At 37.0% G+C, this 19,391-nt stretch overlaps 1 protein-coding gene across 2 annotated transcripts in view; it reads left to right on the forward strand.

Annotated features, from left to right (window-relative positions):
• The first annotated feature begins 350 nt into the window (after positions 1-350).
• The window catches only part of FGF10 (fibroblast growth factor 10), a 90,612-nt gene continuing 71,571 nt past the window's right edge, over positions 351-19,391 (forward strand). The window contains exons 1-2 of one of the 2 annotated variants that reach the window (XM_008586558.1): positions 351-957; positions 1,204-1,487. In XM_008586558.1, the coding sequence (XP_008584780.1) occupies positions 639-957; positions 1,204-1,400 (516 nt within the window). In that variant the 5' untranslated portion in view covers positions 351-638 and the 3' untranslated portion in view covers positions 1,401-1,487. Of the gene's footprint in view, positions 958-1,203; positions 1,488-19,391 lie in introns of those variants that run through there. The other variant, XM_008586557.1, reaches the window with a different exon arrangement.

Raw genomic sequence — 19,391 nt, forward strand, 5'->3', positions numbered from 1 at the left:
CCCCCCCGCCCCAAACAAGAAGTGACTTTCTGAGGCTTCAAATCAACAGGCACCACCAAAAAGAGAAAGGAAGAGGCAGAAGAAAACAACGGCGACCGGGCAGCTGCCTTCAGTTCTGACAACTGCAAAGGGACACACTTTGAGAAGTGACTAGCGCCTGGGTCTCTGCAGAGAGGGACCAGAAGGTGCCAACTGCAGAGGGGCGCAGATAGCTCCCCCCACCCCCCACCCCACCCCCTTTGGGTTTTCTTCACCGCGCTGTCATCTGTTTTTCAGACCTTTTTTGCATCTAACATGGTGAAGAAGAGAACAAAGTAACTCCTGGGGGAGCAGAGAGCGCTGGTGCCCAACACCGCCACAGCCGCCACCAGCTCCTGCTGCCGCGGCCACCCTCGTGCGCTGTTCACCGGGAGACTCGAGAGGCGCAGGCGGCGGATCCGGGAGAGCAGCGAGGAGAGGCAGCCGGCCCTTCCGAGGAGTTATGGATGTTGGCGCATTCACTTCTGCCCAGATCCGCGCCCAGAGGGAGCTAACCAGCAGCCGCCACCTCCAGCTGTCTCCTCGCCTTGCACCAGGTCTTACCCTTCCAGTATGTTCCTTCTGATGAGACAATTTCCAGCGCCGAGAGTATCAGTACAATGTGGAAATGGATACTGACACATTGTGCCTCAGCCTTTCCCCACCTGCCCGGCTGCTGCTGCTGCTTCTTGTTGCTGTTCTTGGTGTCTTCCGTCCCTGCCACCTGCCAAGCCCTTGGTCAGGGCATGGTGTCACCAGAGGCCACCAATTCTTCCTCCTCCTTCTCCTCTCCTTCCAGTGCGGGGAGGCATGTGCGGAGCTACAATCACCTCCAAGGAGATGTCCGCTGGAGAAAGCTGTTCTCTTTCACCAAGTACTTTCTCAAGATTGAGAAGAACGGGAAGGTCAGCGGTACCAAGAAGGAGAACTGCCCGTACAGTAAGTAACAAACGCGGGCTCCCCTCCTTCCAATTATCCGCCCCCACCCCACCCGGGGGGGAAATCTGTTCCAGATGTGGCCGGCTAAATATTTACGTCCCCAACCCCTGTAAAATGATGAAGTGGGATACTTTCACACTAAGTCACCCCCCGCCCCCCGTGTATACATTGTGCTGCCGCATCCCCTCCCCTCCGCGCCCCCTCCACACCCCCGCCACTTGTCACCCCATCTGCCCCTTCCTCTAGCTTGTCACTCGCCGGACTACGCAAGGCGCCCGAGAGCTGTCGCAGTGCATCGATGCCCCTATCGGTCTCCACCGCCCTTCCCCACCTCATCCGCAGGTCTCCTTTCCCTCCCTTCTGGAAATGGTTCACGTAAACAACATTCGTTGCTTTTCGCTGGAGATCTTGTTAAAAGTTTTGAGACAGGCTGCTCAAGCTGAAAATAATTATCCGCTTTCTATTATAGGGGCTTTATGGGAACTTGATTGAAAAAGAAACGTCAATTGCATTCGCTCCCCACCTCCGTCTCTTTACCCCACCACCTCTAGATAGGAGCAAAAAGTATCTTTCTGATTTTGATTTTTTTTTTTTTTCCTGGTCCCTCACGTTGGTTTGAGTGATTGCAGTCCATGAAGTTAGCTTTGCAGGCACCACCGCTGCTATTTGTCTTCTGCCTGCCTTCTCTCTGGGTAACATGATGCTCATGTCTGCCTTGTCAATAGCATATGTGCTGCTTTGTGGTGTCCTGTGGTACTGTTTCTTCTGAAACCTCTCATATTGCAGAGCCATACTACTAAAGCATTGTAAACATATGGGACTGGATTCACACAGACCTCACACAAATTTCATTGTCATTCTTTTATTTTCAAAGTAAAAGTCATAAGTGTGTTTCCATGGCTATGGTTTATCCCATAGTGTGAGGTTTTCTCCTCAGTACAAATTATGCCCAAGATCCCTGGATTTCTTTCTTTCCTCTTTCCTTTCTCTCCCTCTTTCTTTTCTTTTTCTCTTGCAGGAGTACGGGCTGGATAGGGGAAGGGAGAACGAGGAGAGAAGGGGTGGATATTGTGTCTTTTCTTGAATCAATCCTGCAAAGCCAGATTACTGTGTTGGCTTCCTTTGCTAGTTACTTTCAAGTGGTGAGACTTACTCATCCCCTACTGATTGTTATTTGACAGGATCCCAAGGCTGTGTAATGGCACATTGAAGACAGTAGACAATGACATTTAAACATCTTTAATGCCTATTTAGCATTATCTCAAAGGTAGAATCCAAGTCACCTTTTAAGGGGACTTTTTTGTGTTAGTTGTTTGGGAATGCGAAGTATATATTTGTTAGCTAACTTAAGTACATGGGTCGCACAGGTCAAGATTCCTTGGCCCAGAAGGTACCAGGTACTAATGAGAATGACAATTGACCAGAATTTAGCATTTTATTTATGAATAAAGACTTACAAAAATTAAGACTTAGTTTTCTTTTTTGGGAATTCATGCACATTCAACATTAACTTCTGTTCCTCCTCCACAGCTATTGCTTCTATTTATTAAAATCAGCAATATGTTTACAAATAATAAAAATATTTGTGGAAGTATTTTAATGTATTCCATTCTATGTTTAGTGATAAAGATATTCACTACCTATTTTTTTCCATTCTGATTTATTAGGAAGTGGCTGAAATAATGTCATTAATGATAATGATTATTTTTGCTTGAAAGTCATTTGTTATCTGAGTACAGCCTTTATGGTTGTTGATTTAAAATGTAATACCTTTATTTACTTCTAAAACAAAATAGATGTAGTGTCATCCAGTTAGAAGGGTGGGGAAGAAGCTGTCCAAACACTGAGCTGAAAAGAGTGAGTTGGAAATTTAAAAAGAGAAAAAAATTCCCATGTACTGAATTTCTTTGCATTTTTAGTTCATGGAGAAAGCTCAAAGGAATTTAACAAAATTTCAGAGTGTTAACCTTGAGCAATTTTTTTAAATTTTTGACACTAACTTGATATTTCTACTGTTATATTTTAAGTGTTTTTAAGATGTGACACAAGGACCAATCTGCACTATTTTCACTTATGCAACTTAAATTACTATTTTCTAAAATTATGATCACTGTGTGATTAACTATTTAGTAAAATAATTTTCAGGGTACAAATTGAATTTTTTGTTTACAATAAGAACTATCTACAAAGAGAAAGTATGCAATTTTTATTGTATAAAACGGGTGTGGAAAATATCCATCCTAATTATCCAAAATATGCTAATATCTCTTCCATGTGATAAAGTATACTAACAGTCCTTGTTAAAATTATGAGCTAAATATCTTATGATAGTAATGCAATCTTAATCAATAGTTAAAAATGAAAAGAGGAAAGACTTATTCTGCTCAATATCGTCAAACCATAAATAATTTAGGCTTTCCAAGAGCATCTGTATCAAAACATAGCAAGTGGAAAGCAGAGGTTGAAAAAGACTGAATTTCACATGTGGCCCAGTAATCAGAATGCTGCTTCAATTTCCAGCTGGACTGATTCAGCTGAACTACATGGTATCATTAAGATATTGTCTAAATGTTGCATAATTACATGTGAGCAAACTTTTGCCATGCCTACGGGTAACCAGCCAGCCCAACAAATCGTAGCCTGTTAAATATTAGGATATCTAACCTCTGAAGAGTGTCAGTTCCTTGTCCAAAAACCACATTTCAGTAACATTTTCCTAAACAAGTTATTAATTATTCTCAAGACACAAAGCTGTTCTTTTGAGGTTTGCTTATTTGAAGATTAATTTTCCTTGTTACTTTTGACCCTAGTATTATTGCTGCTAAAATATAGTAACAGCTTATCTAAGAGGTTGTATGTTTGTGATGTCCTGGATAATTAAACAACTGTTCTACTGGCTTTTTGCCAGCTAATAAAAGGGAAGTAAGGAAGTCACCCATAAGTATTGCAAAATCATTTCTAACTTCTATCTCCAAAGCCAGTTCCCAGAAATTGAATGGTTCTAAAAATACTACATGTGTTAAAGAAACTGTTCTCAATTTGGGTGGTTATTATAATTTCTTTTTCTAGAGGGATGGTGTATTTCTTTGTTTGCTTCTTTGTCATTATATGAGAGTAGAATAAAGAGAGGAGAGATGAATTATATTTCTCCTGCTAGAAGTCTGAGAAAGCTTGAATAATTTACAATAGCTGTGGTGTATCTGTCATTAGATATGTGCAGGCTCATTTAGGTTTTGTTTTATCATTCTTTACATCTAGAGCTTTGCCCTTGAAACATTACCACTCGGCTCCAGTTCTGGCCTCCTAGAAAAGCTGGATACAGCTGTTAGGTACCCTTGCAACTGGGACTGGTTGACTTATTTCTGAACGTGAGTAAAACAGCTATGGGCTTCTCCCATGGTTGTCATTTGTAGAAGAGAGGAATCTAGTGAAAAGAAAATATATCCCTAAACTTGAGACAACTAAGGATGGATAATCCCAAAACAGAAAGCCACAGAGCCATGGGCCTTTCTGGAAAAGGAGTATGGGAGACAATAGAGAAATCAATGTGTACAAGTATGTGGTAAATGCCATATCTCTTTAAATACATATCTCATTTAATACTCACAATAGTCCCATGACTTAGATATAACAATTCACATCTTTCAGACTTGAAAACTAATACTGAAGAAAGTAAATTTTCCAAGGTCATTCAACTAGAAATTGGCAGAACCAGGATTTAAGCTTAAGCCTACTTGGTTTAAGCCTACTATAAGGTTACTACCTTATTTACCTCTTTGCTACTTCCAACATTGATACAGATTTATTAGAATTAGACACTCCAAATCTCTAAAAAACAAATTATCCAAGATATTACTGCCTTCTCACTGTGAACATCAACAGTTCTCTTTTTTTCTTTTTTTTTTTTTTTAAATTGAAACAGAATTGATTATACATATGTGTGGGGTACAGAGTTGACTATGAATGCTTGTGTACAATATGTGATAATTGAATAAGGATAATTAGCATATTCACTTTTACAAAATGGGGTCATTCTTTATGTCCCTTAATCAATTTCTTGCTTACTCCCCTCCCCCTTTTCCAGCTCTAGTAATCACAGTTCTGTTTTCTCCTTTTGAAAGTTCAATATATTATTGTGATCTTTCTTTCTTTCTTTTCTTTCTTTCTTCTTTCTTTCTTCTTTCTTTCTTTCTTTCTTTCTTTCTTTCTTTCTTTCTTTCTTTCTTTCTTTCTTTCTTTCTTTTTTTTTTTTTAGCTCCTACTTATGAGTGAGGACATGTGGTATTTCTCTTTCTGTGCCTCACTTATTTCACTTAACATAATCTTCTCCAAGCTCATCCAAATTGCTGAGAATGGCAAAATTTCATTATTTTTCATGGCAGAGTAGTATTCCATTGTGCATATGTACCACATTTTTCTTATGTATTTGTCTGTCAATGGACATTTAGGCTGATTTAGGCTGATTTTATTGTAAATAGAGCTGCTATAAACATGGGAATGCAGGTATCCCTTTGACATGATGGCTTCCATCCTTTTGTGTATAAAAACAGTAGTGGGCTTGCTGGATTGTATGGTAGTTCTCTCTGTAATTGAGAAACCTCTGTACTAATTTATAGTCCCACCAACAGTGTAGAAGAGTTCCCCTTTCTCTACATTCTTGCCAGCATTTGTTATTCTCTGTCTTTTTGATAATAGTCAATCTAACTGGGGTAAGGTGATAGCTCACTGTGGTTTTGATTTGCACTTCCCTGATGATCAGTGCTGTTGAGCATTTTTTCATGTGACTGTTGGCCATTTGTATGTCTTCCTTTGAGAAATGTCTATTCAGGTCCTTTGCCCATTTTTTAATCAGGTTTTTTTTTTTTTTTTTTTACTGTTAAGTTGTTTGAATTCCTCGTATGTTCTGGATATTAATCCCTTGTTGGATGTATAGTTTGCAAATATTTACTCCCATTCTGTAGGTTGTCTTTTCACTCCATTGATTGTTTTCTTTGCTATGCAGAAGCTTTTTAGTTTGGCCAAAAAAAAAAAAAAACAGTTCTTTCGAATTAAATTGGAACTGAAGTAAAATGATAGTGGAACAGAAATGAAATATGTTAAGAGATATCATTTCAGGTGGCCATATGGTGTCACACAATGTTAGTGTGTTCTCTAGGTGAAAACTCTCTTTTGATAATATGCTTGGGAATGTAATTGCTTATGGACACAAACAAAATGCACATACATCAATCTCACTTACGTTAACAGAGGTATTAGGAATACATGAGTATTTAAGAAAAATCTATGAATGTCATTATGTATAGTAATTGTTTATAGCTGAGGGCCAAATGTTCAATTGCTCCCAGTTGTAGTAAAATAATTTGATGGTAAATACCTGTGGGAAATAGAACTGTTGCAGAAACTTCTGATAAATGAGGGTACTTCAAAAAGTTCATGGAGAAAGAAAATTGAAAAATAATACAAATCTTTCCATGAACTTTTTGAAGTACCCTTGTACAACTAAAAAAATGGCAACATCTGAGAGACCCAAAGCTATATATATAAAGAAAGCTTTAAAATGAGTCTGCAAATCCAAGAGGTACTTCACCATATAAAAAAGACAAATTAATGTGTAGAATTAAAGTTTTGAATTATTACTTTTTAATCAGGACTAGTGCTTATCATAGGAAATTAAATAAAGTGAGAAAAATAATTGTTGAGGAAAATAGGAACTCAAATATTATCTCATAATGTACACACAAGAATTTTCTGGGAAGAAAACCTATAGACAATTTATGGCTTCCACTGGTGTCTTATTTCAATTGTGGCTGTTTCTAGAATTTGGTTGCATAATTTATAACCGGCAGTATTTAATCATGAGCATTGAGGATTTATGAAGGTGGAAAGCACTGTATTTAATGTTTACATGACACTGTCCTGTTACCTTTACTGCATTCCTACCATATGGACCCTCCACTTTGATAGCTTTATCATAAATCCATTAAAAATGCACAATTTGAGAGAGTTTCCTCTTTATAAACCTGATTTATAACCACCTCCTTGAAGAAACCCAAGAAAACGGTTGGCAGGAATCACATGCCGGTATTGGAGGATGGGAATTCAGAGACACCTATCCCTAGGACTTGGGTATTTCAGTAACCTATTACCCAAAGGTTTGGACCACTTTTTAAAGCAGGTGTTTTCAAAATTATGTTTAAGCACGGAATTCTAAAAAAAAAAAACGAAAAGAAGTATGTCTTATAGAATCAAAGGAACTCTGTTGTATGCATATTTTTTCCTACATTTTTACTATCCAGTTTATAACAAAAAGCCTTATTCCAGTGCATTTCTTTAGAATTTAAAGAACTTATAGTAGAATATGAATTAGCACTTTAAATTCCTGTACAATTACCTTAATGTTCAGAGGCAAACCCCATTTATTATCCAAACGTCTAACTTTACACAAGCCAAAATGCTGGAAAAAAGTTGACAGCTCATTTGAAATGGGACTAATGTTTCTCACATTTATGAGCTGCTTATGAATATCTCCATCTAAATGTCTATGCTTACCCAAAATTGAAGGGCAAATGATATTTCCTTATTATGCTTCATAAGGAAGAGTAATACACTTGTATTAGTTCAAAGTGAATTTAATCTATCTTAACATTAATTCTGTGAACTTTGCAATGAAAAGTAATTCAGATGACATTTTTAGTATTACTGTTCCAACATTTGTCAACATTAATAGTTGATGTTTGCTTAATATAAGTAAGTAAAATATTAGCACTTTTCTCCCAGAAATTAAAGATCCCGTTTCATTTTCCACTGAGATTGGGTGTTAGATTCGTGTTCATATAATTTTAATACAGTTTTGTCAAAGGCTAGAGATGTAATGAACTTCATTTTTTCTCAAGTTTTTTATGCAGAAGTATTTTAATCTTTCATGGTACATTGCAATGATTCAAGGTCACTTACATTTGCCATTTGACCAATAGTGTTTGTTGCCCGGCACTCTTTTTTATTTTTTTTTCAGTGCATTTTATATTTACCTGTGCCAGTCAGTTAGTATAACAAAGAATAACATAGAAATGTGCCTTTAAAATTAGTAAAGAGAAATATACCTGCATCCTGCCTGGAAAGCCACCTGTTACACTCTGAAACTAAATTAATGAATACAAAATGTTGATGCTTTACAGATCAGTTTAAAACCCACTATTTAATTTGTACAGATTTTACACAAATAAAAAGTTTCAAGATATCTAAAGGCGAGTCAGGTCACCCGCAAAATAATGGCCTTAAAGGCTCCCTTGCTTTTAAATCAGGTTGGATGTGTTCTTTCTTTGAACACTGTGTTCTAATTGGAATAATAAATCAAAGAAGACACTCAGGGTAGATTCCCATGTAAGGTGGACAACTGGACAGTGACTTTTTACTGCTGCTAACACGTGCATCCAATTACCATTTGATAGATTCATAGTGCTGGCAGTAAAGCATTGCCTCATTTTATAGTGCACCTAATAATTCTTCAACCTAAATCTGTCCACCTTTACTGATTTCTAACCTGTCAGTACGTGTGTTAGCATTAATAAGGAATTTTCAAATGTTTGGCATGCTTCCTACAATAAATGATGTCATTGAGATATTAATAAATCATCTAACTAATCCTAATAGAAGGCAAAGTATTAATTAATCAATACAGTTCATGTACTCCAAACTTCAAATAATTGTCAACTAAACAAACCTAATAATTTTACCACAACTGCAACCTAATTCTGAATAGTGTTGGTTAAATGCGCTAGCATGGATTAACTGCAAGATTAAAAACTTCTTTTAAAAGGCATGTTTGATCCTTTCTGTAAGTATTACTTTTTTCAGGGACCTTGTGTTAACATGCTTTACTGATAAGCATACAAGTTATTTCATCCTTAACAATTTTTGAAGCATTCCTCCTGTGTTAAAGATAACTTGATCTATACGTAGTGTCTTTACAATTTAAGCTCATTGGCTTCTTTCTAATAGTTCTGTTTTGATGCAGTCTGTGACACCTGCCTCTGAAACATTGTGAATCTCTGATACTTTATCACCTTTTACCACTCCATTATTTTTCTCCTCCTTGGTTTTTTGTTTGTTTGTTTGTTTGTTTTCACTGGTTTCTAAACGTGCTGCATACTTTTGAGGTCAGAGAGAGTTATTCATTAGCATCACTTAACACTTCAGGTGACATTCAGGGCCAGAGGCCAGTTTTGGATGTATAGTATCCAAATCTGATAGTTTATATTCTATGCATAAAAATGGTCCGTAATGTAAGTTTAACTTGAGCCATCAGGAGCCCCTTATCATTTTTTTTTTTTTTTTTTTTTTAATCCTTTTTGAGACTGGCCGCGCTGCGCTCAGCCAGTGAGCGCTGTGAGCACACCAGTCACCCCTATATAGGATCCGAACCTGCGGCGGGAGCGCCGCTATGCTCCAAGTGCCGCACTCTCCCGAGTGCGCCATGGGCTCAGCCCTTTTTTTTTTTTTTTTTTTTTAATCCTTTTTGAGACTGGCCGCGCTGCGCTCAGCCAGTGAGCGCTGTGAGCACACCAGTCACCCCTATATAGGATCCGAACCTGCGGCGGGAGCGCCGCTATGCTCCAAGTGCCGCACTCTCCCGAGTGCGCCATGGGCTCAGCCCTTTTTTTTTTTTTTTTTTTTTAATCCTTTTTGAGACTGGCCGCGCTGCGCTCAGCCAGTGAGCGCTGTGAGCACACCAGTCACCCCTATATAGGATCCGAACCTGCGGCGGGAGCGCCGCTATGCTCCAAGTGCCGCACTCTCCCGAGTGCGCCATGGGCTCAGCCCTTTTTTTTTTTCTTTTTTTTTCCCCCTTATCATTTTGAATCTCCAGTGAATTCTTCCTTATCCCAGAACTCACTGCCAATTTTTCTAAGCTTTGCCTTTAGAGAAGTGGGCAAACCAGAGATAAACACTCCTCTGACAATGGATTCTGATTGTCCTATTACTAGGTCATCATTCTGCATTTTCCCTCCAGGTTAAGTTTCTGCTCCTGATAAGTCTCCCTACAGGTTCATTTGAACTTTCTTTTAAGTTTTTTTAGTACACGTAACACTTACCAGCTGCTTTGTCATTTTCCTTACCTTTTTGCCTCTGTCTGGACTCCTATAAAAGAAAGAAAGAGAAGATGATTTAGAAAATCAAAATAATTATTTTTCTTCTACTTTAGTTATTTATTTCAAAGAAGATGAATGTTAATCTGGAGGTCTTTGGTATTCCCAATTTCCAGAATGCCACTTAGATTATCAAGCTTCTCTGTATGCCCCTGACAAATGTATGTAGCTTCTTAAAACAAAACCCATGTTCTCATTTAATACTCATTATCAATAGGGAAACAATGCAAAATATGCATGCATATGCACTTCAGGTTAACCATAAATATAGAAATGCACATGTCTTTTTTAGGAATATTTTGAAGCCCCAACAGGATTTAGAATCTGAATTAATAACGTAAATGTGTTCACATACTTCCTCTGAGGGAGAGTTAAATTTATGTTTATTATATGCAGAATCTGACTATTTACATATGTGAAATTTATCTGTTACTGTCATAATAATGTAAAGCCAAGCTTCTTTTTTTAATTGTTTCCAAATTTTAAGTAACTTTAATTCATTGATAGAATTATTAAAAGAATTAGTATTCTGTAACATGGGTAAAATGGTAACATATGACACTGATTTACATGCTACTTATGTTCTAAAGTGACATATTTATAATGGTATTAATAAGGTAATTGCCAGATTTCTTGTGCATTTTCTAGAATATCTGTATAGAAGGATATGATTCCATTAACATGAAATAAAAGTGCTAGGAATGTTAGTCAGATAATGTATAATGAACAAAAATAGAAAAGTATTTTAAAGTTCAAATGTGCTGATTTCTAGGGAGCCAGAGAGATGGTAAAGAACATACTATAAATGTTAGAAGGCACAGGAAAAGCAGAAAAGCAGAGAGGCCATAGAGCGTTTAGAAACATACTGTGAAAGGAGGAGGAGATGCTTTGCTGGAGTGATGAAGACAAGGGTTTTGAACTCTCAGGAGAGAGATCTAACTAATGAGTAGCATTGCAAAAGGACTGACATGACAAGAAAGGTGTGAGGGAAATATAACCCAAGTGCTGGCATTTAACTGGATGTTAAATCAACTGAAATGAGAACATGTGATCTAAGAGGAATCCCACAGAAGCAATCGCATGGTATCAAAGTAAGGAAGGCTAAGTCCCAGTTTCTGCTAAAGAAGTGGTATAATAGAATGATTAAAATTGTGGGCTTTGATTCAAAGGGATTAAAAGTATGAGCCCAAAGTGAAAATGGGTTTTGAAGCCACAGACCTGGATGCCAAAATTGCCAGACAATAATGGATAACTTTGGGAAAGTCATCATCAGTGAAATGGAGATATTAACAATATCTCCCTCTTTACTACTTGGTAAAGATTAGATAATCTCATTCATTCATTCATTCATTTATTCATTCATTCATTCAACCGAAATTTGGGTGCCTGCTTTGTGTCAGATACTTTGTGAGGCATTGAGTAAATATGGTGTTGAAATAAGTTGCTGTTTCTGTTGTCATAAAACTTATACTCTACAAGATAGTGTTATAAACAAACAAACAAGTACACCAAGCGATGTGTGATGAAAAATTGAGGTGAGGGCTATGGAAGAAATGAGTAGAGCTTTAATAGAGAACAACTGGAAACTATTCCAAACAGCATGGCTAGAAAGCCTTTTGAAGAGGTGGGAGGAAGGAAACCACATGGGGAGGGTTTGGTGCCTCCTGTGAGAAGTACAGAGAAGGCACATTGAGGCTGGACTTGGTGGAAGTTTGGAGAAATTGGAGTTGATGCATATAAACAGCTTAACATTGCCTGGAACAAAATAAGCCTTCATCAGGTGAGTAGGACATTAAAAAAAAAAAAAAAAGTATGATGCTTCCTCTTGTTTCTGAAACAACAAATAGATTATTTAATGAAGTGGGAATTAAAAATACTGGGATTGAGGAAAGAGGCAGGAATGAGGAATATAACTTAACTTTTTAAAAAAAATTTAAAAAGGAAAATATTAGAAGTACCTAAAATTTGATTTGAAATTGTAATATGTATAATGTTCTGCAGTTTGGGGGAAAGAGTAGAGGCCTGGTTCTTTAGCAGACTGGTAGCAGGGATTTAAAATTGTAGGTAACTTGAGGAGACAGTAAGGAGCTGAAAATAAAGAATAGAAGATAACAAATGTGTTCAAGGACACAACCTATAAAAGAACAAAAGAAAGGAAAAAAGAGAATAGCAACAAAACAGGTAACCATGGAGATTCAAAGAAGACAGATAATAGGATGACAGGCAAAAAGAGAAAAGTGACTCCTATAGTCTGGATTGTCCCAGCCAAAACTCAAGTTGAAGTTTAATTGCCAATGTAATGGTGTCCGGAAAAAAAGAGAATAGCAACAAAACAGGTAACCATGGAGATTCAAAGAAGACAGATAATAGGATGACAGGCAAAAAGAGAAAAGTGACTCCTATGGTCTGGATTGTCCCAGCCAAAACTCAAGTTGAAGTTTAATTGCCAATGTAATGGTGTCCGGAGACAGTGTCTTGAAGAGGTGATTAGGTTGTTAAAATTGATTGATAATATTTTTCCCACAAGACTAGGTTAGTTCTTCTGGGACTGGACTAAGTCCTGAGAGAGTGGGTTGTTATAAAGTGACATTGTCTTTCACATTCTACCCTTTTGGCACACACCTGCTTCTCCTTCCACTTCTCCTCCATGCAAAAGGCCCTGACCAGAAGCCAAGCAGATGCAGGTGCCATGCTCCTTTGACTTCTCAGCCTCCAGAATTGTGAGCCAAATAAAACTCTTTCTTTATAAATTACCCAGTCTCAGGTATTCTGTTATAGCAACACAAAATGGACTAAGATAGTAACTCTTAATTTTTAAATATTTTAAAACAAATCATTTTTCAAGTTATGATATGGTTTTTGAACAGGATTATCACAAATACTCAGCTCTCAGTAAACTCTGTAAGTTGTTTTCGTTTCTTGTTTCTCATTCTATGATTGTGACCTTTTGGCTCACACCCTCAAAGAATTTGCAACCTAGAGCTAAGAGACAAGAGATCTTCACAGGGACTTGGAAGATCATATGTGGCAATTTATACTCAATGCCAAGAAGCAGGGCAGAATTTAAGTAAACAGCAACTTCTGAGAGAGGTATATATGACATCAGAAGATCACGTTGAGAATAAGGGACTCCAGTTAGACATAGACTTAGACAACAGAGAGGAATAAAAATATTCTAAAAGAAGACACAGAAGCATGTAGACACAGAACCAAACACCAAGTTTTTAGGAAACAACACTCAGATCAACGGAGTGGACCAGAGTTTGGGTGGGTGTCCTATGACATACAATGCAAAGTATATCAGAACATGCTATCGTATGAGAGGGAAGTATGTAAATATATTTGAAGACCTAAATTTTTTGGCAGAGTATTACAGTAACATGGTTTTCATTTAAAATCAGCCTTCTTTATTTTTATTTTTGTTTACTTATTTATTTATTACTTTTGAAGTAAAAACAGAAGAAAAGCAGAGGAACATTTGATAAGAGTATTGTTTATATTATAATTGACATAATCTAAATATAGTAAATGTAAAAATTGTAGCTTGATATAACAAACTAATTTTGTGCTAGGGGCATGAAAAAGAAGCAGTTCTTCTGATCTTCACAAAATGACATCACTGTTAGCTTTCTTGATTTTCCAAATGAACATTATATTAAAATGTAAAATACTCTCTACTTCAAAAATTCTTGTTATGTATGTATCACTGGGAAAAGTGTTTTGTAATTTCCAGGAGATTCCCAAAGGGAATTACTGATGCATTAACATCACTTGCTCCAGTTCTGTATTTTTTCTTGTCATTCCTGTTCTAAATAGTCTTAGATTTAGTTGGTTTAGGTGATCAGGAAAGGAAACAAAGGTGACTACAGCTCTTTTTCTTGCAAAAGAGTAGACTTCAAGTGTTTTTTAAACAAACTTGGAGTGGGATACAGACAGCATATTTACAACTAAACCCACTATTGAGCCATGAGCTCCGGAGTCACACTTATTGGTATAGAATCTGGGTTCTAAAACTTCATAGCTGTGTGACCTTAGCCAAGTTACTCCCTGTACCTTGGTCTCTGCATCTGTTAAGATAATAATTTATCACTCATCATTGTTGGATGAGTTCATCAATTTACAAATGAGACTATAAATGTAAAGTCGTAAATATAGAACCTGGCACATTTATGAGCTCAAAAATGTCTCATTACTCTTTTATGCTAAGGCTACTTGTGTTCTTATTAATCATCTCATTATCTGAAAATATCCCTGAATCATGGAATAATAACAACAACAACAAAATTGGCAGAAAATTGCTAATATAACACCAAGCTATATTTTATAGTTTGTAAAGATTTCAATGTTTTCATCGATTGTCAGAAAAATTCTGCTTATACTATGTTTAAATGAGAAAACTAAGCCTAAAAGTTATGGTGCCAGATTGAAATTACATACTTTGCATAAGTGAGTCGGGATTCAAACCTAGGCCAGCCTTAGCTAGGGTGATCTTTTTACTTGGTTCTCCTGGAACAGTCCAAGTATATGCCTCTTGCTCTGGTGTATTTATTAATATAGCACCCGGTTTAGTCTGAAAATGTCCTATTACAAAATCACCCTAGTCTTAGTCAGTCTGGTCTATGTAAGGTACAAATCTACACAAGCCAGTTTCCTATTAGATACTTCAATTTCTTCCCAGTGTCCTCAGAATAATATCTACATCCTTTCACATGTCATGCAAGGTCCTCATGATCTGCTCCCTACCTACTGATCTCCTGGCCTCATTTCTCACTTAACTCCCCATTATAGACTTTCTAAGTTGATTTCAGTTCCAGAACATGCCTTGACCCCTCATATTCAACCTTTGTAGACACTGAATGGTCTGTCTGAAATGGTGTTCTTGTCTCATCGCAGCTTTCCTTCCTTTCAGTTGGATGTCATCTCTGGAAAGATTTCTTGACCACTTTGTTGTACTCCCAAAACTTGTGCACCCCAAAAACCCTATACCTAGTGTTGTAACACAGTTTTTCACTTGATTAGTTGACTGCTTACTCAACATGTTTCCTCATAAACAGAAAACTTGTTGAAGGTGAAGACTGTATCTCATTAACCTTTGCCTACAAGTACTTAATACAGTGTCTGGCATATAACAGGTTCTCTTTCTACATATTATTAAGTAAATTACTCTTGCTACCTGCATGATCTTGATCAAGTCACTTAGATTTTCTTTGGTTTAATCATCTTGTCTGGAAAATGTGATTTACATACTACCCACCAGAAAAAAAGTGGTTGAAGTAAATGATCTCTTAAAATTCCATTTAGTTCTATCTTCTACAATTCTGACTCTTAAGTCTCTCTTACGTACTTAAATTGATTCAAACTTTTGAATAAAAATTATGTAATCATAAAATGGATCATTTTTCATATTTCTCCAATTTTTCTATCTAAAGTTACTATTTATTACGTTCAGTAGAAATTAAAAATGACTTTACTCTCCTTTAAAATTCCTTCTGACTGTGAGATTGTTATTTCTGGTTTCAGAATTGTGCTTGGATTCTTGAATAATTTGGTGGCAATCAAGAAATCAGCAATTCTCAATAACTCCTTTTTTTAATTGAAACATAATTGACTGTACATATCTGTGGGGTACAGCGTTGAATATCAATGCCTGCGATATATGATGCTCAAACACCTGTAATACGTGATGCTCAAATCAGGATAATAAACATATTTGACATTATACAATGTAATAATTTTTATGGCCCTTTACCAATTTCTCTATTACACCAAATCCCCCTTTTCCACCTGTGCTGGCCTCAGTTCTGTTCTCTCCTTTTGAAAGTTCAACAAATGGTTGTAATTGTTGTCTCTTTTTTCTTTCTTTTTTTTACTTGTTTATTTTTTAGTTCCCACTTACAAGTGAGAACATGTGGTAGTTCTCTTTCTGTGCCTGGCTTATTTCACCTACAATTTTCTCTAAATTCATCAATGTTGCTAAGAATGGCAGAATTTCATTCTTTTTTTCTGGAAGAGTAGTATTCCATTATATATATACACCACATTTTCCTTATCCAGTCATCCATTGACAGATATTTAGGTTGTTTTCAACTCTTGGCTATTGAAAATAGAGCTGAAATAAACATGGGAGTGCAGGTATCCCTTTGGCATGATGATTTCCATTTTGGGTGGAATATACCCAGCAGTGGGACTGCTGGATCATATGGCAGTTCTATCTGTAGTTGTTTGATGAACCTCCATACTGTTTCCCATAATGGATGCAGTAATTTACAGTTCCACGAACAGTATAGGAGGGTTCTCCAGTCTCCACACCCTCACCAGCATTTGTTATTTTCTGTCTTTTTGACAGCCAGTCTAACTGGTGTGAGATGCTATCTCAATGTGGTTTTGGTTGCATTCCCCTAATGCTTAATGATGCTGAGCATTTTTTTGAAGTGTCTGTTGGCCATTTGTATATCTTCCTTTAAGAAATGCCTATTCTGTTCCTTTGCCCATTTTCTAATCAGGTTACTTGTTTATTTTTACCATTAAGTTGCTTGAATTCCTTGTATATTTTGGATATTAACTCCTTGTTGGATGCATAGTTTGCAAAAAAAGTTTTCCATTCCTTTACAGAGGAAAAATAAAGTACTGCAAAGAGTGGCAGTAAAACAATACAGTTTGTAGTCTTGGCTGTGTCAAAACATTTACTGCGTGATCTTAAGCAGGTCATTTACTGTATCTCAGCCTCAGAGATCTAATCTATGAAATGAGTGTATTTTTGAATGAAATAATTATTGAAATATTTTAGTTCCACACAATCATTTCATAGACTAAGGGCTATATTCCAGGAGCATACCCCTATTAGAAAATAATAGCTATAGTATGCTGAATAATGGTCACCGAAAGACATTAGGTCCCAAGCCCTGGAACCTCTGAATATTACTTCATATGGTAAAGTTCTTGCAAATGTGATTAAGGATCTTGAGATGAGTTTATCTTGCATTATCCAGGTATACCCTAAATGCCATCACAAGAGTCCTTATTATAAGAGAGAAACAGAAGAAGATTAGACATACACAGTAAGCAGACAAGAGAGACACAGAGAGAAAGATTTAAAGATGCAATGCTGTTGGCTTTGAAGACAAAGAAGCCACGAGCAACAGAAGAAGATTAGACATACACAGTAAGCAGACAAGAGAAACACAGAGAGAAAGATTTAAAGATGCAATGCTGTTGGCTTTGAAGACAAAGAAGCCACGAGCCAATAAATATGACTCTAAAGCTAGAAGAGGAAAGGAACCTACAGAAGAGCTTGTCTCCCAAGAACCTACAGAAGAGCTTGGTCTTGCTGATACTGTGATTTAAGCCTAATGAAATTGATATTGAACTTCTGGCCCCCAGAACTGTGAGAAAATAGATTTCTATTGTTTTAGATGCTAAGTTTGTAGTAATCTATTGTAGATGCCATAGTAAATTAATACATTTTTTGGTACTCAAAGTGTACCAAATACCTAAAAATGTGAAAGTGGCTTTGAAATTGGATAATGGGCATAGGCTGGAAGAATTGTGATGCACATGATAGAAAAGGCCTAGATTTTCTTAAACAGACTTCTGGTAGAAATATGGACAAAAAAGTCACTCTGGTGAGGACTTAAAAGGAGGCAAAGGGCATAGCAGAAAAAGTCTACATCATGTAGAGAATGCATATATCTTAATAGAGTGTTGGTAGAAATAGGAACATTAAAAGGACATTAGGTAAGGGCTCAGAAAGAAATGAAGAACATGTTATTGGAAATTGGAGGAAAGGCAATCTTTGTTATATAGTGGCAGCAATTTAGCTGAACTGTGTCAAACAGTTGTGTGGAAAGCAAAACATGTAAGTGGTTAATTTGGATATTTAGCTGAGGAAGTTTCCAAGCAAAGTGTTAAAGGGTCAGCCTGGTTCTTCTTGCTGCTTATAGTAAAATGCAAGAGGAAGGAAATAAACTGAAGAAAGAACTGTTAAGCAAAATGGAAAAAGCACATGATGATTTGGGAAATTTTCAACCTATCTAGATTGCAAAAGATGCTAAAATAGGAGATTCACTGTTAGGAATGCACACTGCTAAAAGAAGGCTGAGGGTTTGGCTGGACATCCTTATGCTAGTGCTGAAGAGAAGAGACATATGACTGATGGATTTCCTCAGCCATTTCAACAGAAGCTAGGAATAGCAATGAGATTATCCAGGAAAGATCTGTGAAGGACTCTCTTGTGGTGTGAATCTCCGTGACATATATGGGAGGCCCACTAAGTTTTTGAGAATGTTATATTAGCAGAAATACTGCCAGCTTAGATTTTAAAAGACAACGATAAAACAAAGTAAAGAAACACTCTCAGGCTCCCCTAATTCTACAGAAAGGGAACAAGCTGATAAAACTATTCAGCTGCCAACACACATTAGCTTTAAAGAAGAGGAAAGATCACTGTGAATGCACAGCCTTGGGCACAGAGCTCACATGCAGTACCCTCAAGCAAGAGTGAAGTATTTCCAGACCTTGAAACCTAACGGAATTTGCCCTGCTAGATTTTGAAATTGCTTGGGACCAATGACCTCTCTCTTCCTTACATTTTTCTCCTCTTGGAATGGGAATGTCTATAACTGTTATACTCTGCTTGTCCTACTTCTATATTTTGGGAACTGATAAATTATTTTCTAGTTTTATGATTCATTGATGGAGAATAATTTTGTTACAGGATGGATTATACTCAGAGTCTCATCCATACCTGATTTAGATTATTTAGATTATGAGATTTGAGATTTTTGAGGTGCTGATATTTAAATAAGTTTTTGGACTTTAATTTATGCTATGATAGGTGGAGACATGTGAGGACAATAGGACAGGGTGAATGTATTTTGCATATGGGATGGATGTAAATTCTGTGGGACCAGAAGGTAGAATGTAGAAGGATGAATAACAGCTGCCCAAAGATTTCAGGTTTTAATCTCTGGGACCTTTGAATGTTAACCTATATGGTAAAGTTTTGCAGATGTGATTAAATTAAGGATCTTAAGATGAGAAGATAATCCCGATTTATTCAGGTGGGCCCTAAATTCCATCACAAATGTGCTTAAAGACAGAGGCAGAGGGAGATTAGATATACACACAGAAAGCAGAAGGTGATTTGATGGTGAAAGCAGAGATTTGGAGATGCTATACTATTGGCTCTGAACATAGTGGAAGGGCCATGAGCCAAGAAATGTGGCTCCAGAAGCTGAAAGAGGGAAAGAAAGGATGCTCCCCTGGAAAGCTTCTAGAGCAAATGTAGCC

The sequence above is a fragment of the Galeopterus variegatus genome, unplaced genomic scaffold (genome assembly GCF_000696425.1).
Source record: "Galeopterus variegatus unplaced genomic scaffold, G_variegatus-3.0.2 Scaffold4026, whole genome shotgun sequence".
Classification (NCBI taxonomy): Eukaryota; Metazoa; Chordata; class Mammalia; order Dermoptera; family Cynocephalidae; genus Galeopterus; species Galeopterus variegatus.